Consider the following 6954-nt stretch of genomic DNA (forward strand, 5'->3'; position numbering starts at 1 on the left):
CAGAATTTTTTTTTTTTTTTTGCTAACCGAGTATCCTGGCCCCATCGAGGTGGTCCAGACTAGAGACCGAAGTGAGCATGGACGCTGCCAGGGCGTCACCATGTGGCTCACCGTGTAACGGTCTTCGGTCTAGGATGTTGCAGCCCACATATAAATTTTCGTAATGGCCAAAGCTCGAACCCAAGGGCGGACACTCCAGCTGGAGCTTCTATACCACTAGACCAAAGCAACTTGGTTTACTCCATCATGATTTATATGTATAATGTATTAAACAATTTTTTTAAAAGCAAAAACGATGCAATCATATTAATATATATTATGATACATATCTCTACATGCAATTCACTTTAAAATTGACATCGAGAATTTGATATCTCTCACTTCATTTAATGTAAAGATGATGAGAGAAGTAGCAGGTGGGTTTCCAAAATCGTAAGCAAATGAGGAAAAAAAAGAAAAGAATAAAATGTTACTTTCAGTTGAAAATTAAATAAAATTATCTTCTAGAAGATTTTAACCGAATAAAATACATGTATAAATACGCTATGCATGTTGCATACTCTTTAGTAAGTCAGAGTAATAACATTTTTTTTTTTACTCTAAGCAAACTGAACATGGAAGAAACAATGAAGAGTTTGCTTGATGATTCTTTTGAAAGTGCAATGACACTTACCAATTCAGGTGCCCCTCAAGTGCCTGACCGTTACGTTCTTCCTCCATCGCAAAGGCCAGCTCTTGGTTCAAGCTTAGGCACCATAGAGACAACACTTCCTATCATTGATCTCTCTCTTTTACACGAACCTTTGCTTAGATCCAGCGTTGTCCGAGATATCAACATGGCCTGCAAGGAATTTGGTTTATTTCAGGTAACTGTTACATGTAAATAAGTAATATATGCGTTATCAAAAATCCAGCAAGTTTGACGTTCTTACACGTTATATGACTTAGAAAGACGGTTGTTGTCTTCTTGCATGTATGTCACAAGGAACAAAGTTCTTAATCATGAAAGATAGAAAAGAAAAGACAAAATCTTCGATCTAAGTCTTAAATGAGAGAACAAATTGCATGCATGCATGCATGTTTTCCTTACTATTCTAACACAAAAATAAGATATAAGAGCATGATTAACCCGGGTTCTTAGGATGGAATTCTTAACGGAAGTTAAGAAACAGTTTTTTAACTTCGAACCCTACTCTAAGAACCCCAGGTTAATCATGGTCTAAGCCCTGACTTTTGTTTCTCTGCAGGTTATAAACCATGGGATACCACCATCAGTGATTGAAGGTGCCTTAGATGCAGCAACACAGTTCTTTGACTTACCTGTGGAAGAGAAGATGCTTCTAGTGTCTGCAGATGTTCATCAGCCAGTAAGATATGGCACAAGCCTCAACCATTCAACAGACAGAGTTCATTACTGGAGAGATTTCATTAAACATTACTCTTATCCTCTATCAAAGTGGATCGATATGTGGCCATCAAATCCTCCATGTTACAAGTAAGTAAAATACTTGTCTATAGCATCACTATCTAAATATATATGGAAAAAAATATCTTGCTTTGGAAATAGTTGTAAGAAATCTGTAAAAAAAAACATTCTAGCTACCGGATCAGCCAATAGGGCATATAAAAAAATTGAGTGAAAACTGATTGTACTCTCTTTCTTTTTAGGGAAAAGGTAGGTAAGTATGCAGAGGCAACGCATGTGCTACATAAGCAACTAATAGAAGCTATCTCAGAAAGCCTAGGACTAGAGAAAAATTACTTACAAGAACAAACTGAAGAAGGCTCACAAGTCATGGCAGTGAACTGTTACCCAGCATGTCCTGAACCTGAAATCACCTTGGGAATGCCACCACACTCGGACTTCGGCTCGCTGACCATCTTACTTCAAAGTAGCCAGGGACTCCAGATAATGGATTCCAGCAAAGACTGGATCCGTGTGCCGTATATTGAAGGATCTTTGATAGTTCAGTTGGGAGATCAAGTAGAAGTGATGAGCAATGGCATATACAAGAGTGTGATTCATCGTGTAACAGTGAACAAAGACTACAAGCGGCTATCATTTGCAAGTCTTCATAGTCTACCTCTGCACAAGAAGATAAGTCCAGCACCTGAGCTCGTTGGAAACAATGCACCAGCCTATGGGGAGTTTAGTTTCAACGATTTTCTTGACTACATTTCGAACAATGATTGTGTACAGCAAAGATTCATTGATACACTTAAGAAGAGCAACTCCTGAAGATGATGGCACCAAACCGCAGAATTCAAGAAGGAAATGGTCATTGCTCATCTTTTGAATCAAGCTTAGTTCACATGATTCTTGTAGTCCTTAAGGTGCGTCCCTGTTGTATCTCCAAAGTATCACATAATTAACAATACCAAGTACATTTTTATGCACGTAAACATATAATCCGTTGTTTATTGTATCACATAAGAAATCATAATCAATGTCATAATCAAATATTTCTTCTCCTCTAAAAGAAAATGGTGCTATTGTTTTGGAAAATATTGTTCATGTCCAAGAAGTCTTTAACGGAAATTAAATTAAAATTATAACTGAAACTTAAATGATCAATTACTTTCTAATGATCTGAAAATACATATATTATGTGGTAAGAGTATCTCTGTTTCTTGCTGCTATATACGATCAGAAGCAAAAGCAGTCCATAAAAGTTGAGCCAAGATTAGGATCAAAGGTTTTTAACTGTTTCGATTCATGTCATGTACGCAGAGGCTTCTACGAAACATGACAAACACTTATTCAATTAACTCAACTTTTCTATCAAATTTCAAAGTATTTGGGATAACACTGGAATCAAGTTGTTATATAAGCAATTTTCAACAAAAAAAATATATCGAAATTCTCAGTATATAGGAGAAAAGCAGATCGCACAAGATCGATACTTACATGAAATCTACAAAGATGGGTTCACTGCCAAAGCAGAGCAACTAATTAACGTTGCGAGTTTGAGCTATCTAACTACGGTCTCCGCCTCTCGATTCCGACGGCGATTTCTGTGGGTTTTCTCTCTTGTACCGTTTGTTTTTTCTATTTTTCAAGATTATCTAATCACTTTGTCTTTTTATATTTATTTACCATTACTATATTAATTTTTAACCATTTGTAAATTTTAGACGAAATAGCAGTCGTAACCGTTAATTCATTTTGTCAAAAAAACTTAAATTACATTGGCCAAAATTTTAATTTACAATATTGTATGGAAGGTAGAATTTACAAACAGGATACTGTGAAAATATTTATATATATATCGTCGACGGAAATCATGAGTTTCAATAAGAGATATTCGTACAAGATTTCTTTTTGTCAACGCGAAATTTTCTTAATATACAGATTTTGATGTTAGCATTGTCATGTACCTCGATATGTATATCGCAAATGTCATGCATCTTTTACTATTCTTTTGTCCATTCACAAAGACGTTCACAAATGTGATGTATTGATACGCGTCGACTTTGTGTTATTGTAAAATTTAAAATGTATTAACAAATTTCATAAAATACCAATAGGCAAATAATTCACAATATCTAAAACTTTTACACAAAATAAATAAATAAATAAATCTTAAAAATAACTATTGAGGTACTTAAAAGTGGTAAAAATATGGCAAAAGTTCACAAAAGCTTTTTTCAAAAAAAAAGAAGTTCACAAAAGCCTATTATGAATATGAATTACAGATAAAATGATGAAGAATGTTTAAGAGTTACATTTTATAACTTTAATATCAATCTGAATTTTATAGACATTAATATTTAATATGAAATTTGTTACAATCAACATAAGACTCCTGGTTTTATATTTTTTTCTCAAACTCATATATATACTCACATTTTTCTCCCTAAATTCGAGTACATGAAAAATTATTTTGAATATTTTTAACTTCATTTAAAATTCAAGTACACGTAACAGTTTTTACTAAGCATAAAAATACAATTTGAAAATAGTTATAAAATTATTTGGAATATTTTTAACTTCATTTAAAAATTCAAGTACACATAACAGTTTTAACTAATTAAGCATGAAAATACAATTTGAAAATAGTTATGTATTACATACACAATTGAATAATTCTCTTAAACTTGTCTATTTATGCGGAGATAATCAAACGATATAACTAATTATATATACTTTACTGAATGCTTGTATGCATTTAATTTATAAATGTTAGTATATATATGAATAGTATTGTACTCATTAAATTAAACAAACACTACTGTATTAACTGGGTATTCCAGTAAAATATATATTAATGGCTGTGATGCATAGATTCGTTGAAAACGAATTCTGTTAATTACAGCAAATTATATACAAAATGTAACATTTCTCCTCAAAAATGTAAAGTCTGATGTTTTCAAAAGAAGTTAATACTAGCTTTCCATGAAATCCATAATATATAAATAAGAAATAAACTTCGCAAAAAGGTCATGACTTAAACTGCAAATGCCAATACCATTTTTCAGTGAGAAAAATAAAGTTTTGCCAAAAACAAGGCAAAACAGAAGATGAAAATATAAATAGCATAGAAGTTCAAAAATAATTTTAGATCTCTCTTTCTATTTAACTAAAAGAAGATCAATGATAAAATGTGATAAACAAAATATAAATAACATAGAAGATTTATACATAATGTTAGCTTACCTTATTTTCAATTAGCTCTGATCATTTGGTCTATCAAATATGTAAATTGCATGCAAATGCAACTTTATTAACTCACTCAACGTGTAGTAACAAAAACTCCCAAAAAAAATTTAGCTGCATGCATGTTAAATTTCATCCTCACAATCAGTTTTCCGGCGTATACTATAAAAAATATTAGCCGATTGATAAACTAAAACATGCAGGATGATGAGGAAAAGAGAAAATTACAATCTCAAGTTCTAAATTATGAAAAAGGTTTAAAATCCATCATAAAATCCTTGCATTTTAATTTACACTCCGTCTTAAAAACAAAAATTATTCCATAAAAATCATGGATAGAACAGAAAATCATATACACGTAAGACAAAAGATCGTATAAAATTAAAAGAGAAAGAAACTTAAAAGGAATGAAGTTTGTTGAAGCTAACATGCGAAATCTCCAGCTCGGACTTGAATGTATATATGCATCTGAGCATGAGCAATGTCTAAGTACGTACCGACATGCAAAAATATATATAGAGCGCTGATCATTACTTAACAAGATATATAAGCGTAAGGAAAACAGCAGGCGTGCATGAATCTATATCTGTTTCAACGGTGTAAAGTACACAAGTTGTCCGAAATCTGCTTATATTATATAATTAACATCATATATACAAATATAAATCATGGATGCGGCTTGGCACTTATATGCGTCATCCAACCAGTAGAGCTGATACTTTTTAGAATGAAGGTCAAACAAAATATTTAAAGATATTTATTGCATATGGTTTATATATGACAGGCCACTTGACCATTGGTAATTATTTAATTGGATACTTGCATGGTATATTACATGGTTTCAACACACGAAACTGGACAAGAAATTTTGCAACTTTCGCTTTTATTCATTTATTTTGTTGATATAAATGATTAAATTCGAATAAAGAATTTGATTGGAAAATATCATCGGAAATTTTTCAATCGTTTATCTATTTCGGAATATGTGTATAAATTTTTGGAGTTTGTATCAGTTTACGAACCAAAACATTTAGAATTCAGTTTAGTATTAAGACTCATCCTAACGGCTCAACTAATTTTTTTTTTAACACAGAAACGGCTCAACTAGTTATTATTACTTTTTTGAACTTTACGGCTGAACTAGTTACGTTAAGAAGAGTAGATATTAGTTTACGTCGCATATTATATTGTCAATGCATACACAGAACCTATCAAGACGGTTCAGAGGGGAGACGTAATTGACAGCGAATTTTTTGTCGTTTTGTAGACAGAACTCAAGGATGCAAAAAGTAAGTATTTAATGTCTTTGACACCATATAGATTCTATTTATTTTGCTTTGTTTGGGAATCTTTCCAAAACAGGAAGACTCATCGCAGTTTTGAGAAAACCATTGTCCATGTCAAGATTATATGGTAATATTTACTTTACCTAATAAAAAAGTCAAGTTGATGTCGCACTTTTTCCGATTGACGGACAGAGAAATGACTGATAAAATAGTATAAAGACTTGAACTCTTCCAAAAAAGTATACTCGGGATCAAAGTTCAAACTACTATCTTTTGACTAAAACTACTAAGTGCAAAGACAATTTCTTTTATATATATAACTGGAAATTCATGGCGAATTCTATACTAAATCTTCAAAATATGTGAAAGTTGGAATGATTGAACCCTGATTTAAATGACCAAACATAATTAAAACAGCAAAATTCTCAATAACTTAAAAAAAAACATTTTTGTCGTGAATTTGTGAATTTTAGACGAGCGGTTCAAATATGCATATTTAAATAGTAGTTTATACTTTTTAAGTCATAAGCTACGACCAGAAGTCTCTCGTTAGCACATGTTAATGGTTTATTATTAATCTAGTTGCGCCATGCATCCACCGCTTCTTCTATTTTTGAGCTTTCACCACCACTTTTAAAATTCTTTTAAGGTTGCAAATTCTCAAAGATTTATATATAAACACAAATACCTTGTGCTGGTTTCATACATGTATACGAAATAGCCGGCTATGAGTGTCATGACCTGAATCTGATGGATGACCAATATATATATACTAGATTAAGACACGCACCTTGCGCGGAATAAAAATTATATATAAAAATTATTTTATGTATTATATGTTCTTACATATTATGAAATAATAAATATATATTGAATAATTAAAAATCAGTAACTATTACATATATAATTAAATTGGTGCGAACGTATAAATCAATTTTATTAATCCAAACAATTTTATAAAAAATTTTATAGGATATGTAATTAAATTTAAATGATATTAACATACATAGT

At 31.5% G+C, this 6954-nt stretch overlaps 1 protein-coding gene and 1 pseudogene across 1 annotated transcript; one reads left to right on the plus strand and one right to left on the minus strand.

Annotated features, from left to right (window-relative positions):
- The window catches only part of LOC106342689, a 2960-nt pseudogene extending 2126 nt beyond the window's left edge, over positions 1-834 (minus strand).
- LOC106342690 (flavonol synthase/flavanone 3-hydroxylase-like) lies at positions 263-2298 on the plus strand. The gene is made up of 3 exons (XM_013781693.1): positions 263-866; positions 1248-1495; positions 1669-2298. The coding sequence occupies exons 1-3, from the start codon at positions 531-533 to the stop codon at positions 2237-2239; spliced, it is 1155 nt and encodes a 384-aa protein (XP_013637147.1). The 5' UTR covers positions 263-530; the 3' UTR covers positions 2240-2298.
- The last annotated feature ends 4656 nt before the right edge of the window (positions 2299-6954 follow it).

This window comes from Brassica oleracea, chromosome C4 (assembly GCF_000695525.1).
Source record: "Brassica oleracea var. oleracea cultivar TO1000 chromosome C4, BOL, whole genome shotgun sequence".
NCBI lineage: Eukaryota > Viridiplantae > Streptophyta > Magnoliopsida > Brassicales > Brassicaceae > Brassica > Brassica oleracea.

What these genes read in the sequence shown, in the direction of transcription:
- LOC106342690 (XM_013781693.1), top strand. Translation starts at nt 531, where the DNA reads ATGTATAAATACGCTATGCATGTTGCATACTCTTTAGTAAGTCAGAGT. An exon ending in AGGAATTTGGTTTATTTCAG is followed by an intron (nt 867 to 1,247) that starts GTAACTGTTACA and finishes GTTTCTCTGCAG; the next exon opens with GTTATAAACCATGGGATACC. An exon ending in TCAAATCCTCCATGTTACAA is followed by an intron (nt 1,496 to 1,668) that starts GTAAGTAAAATA and finishes CTTTCTTTTTAG; the next exon opens with GGAAAAGGTAGGTAAGTATG.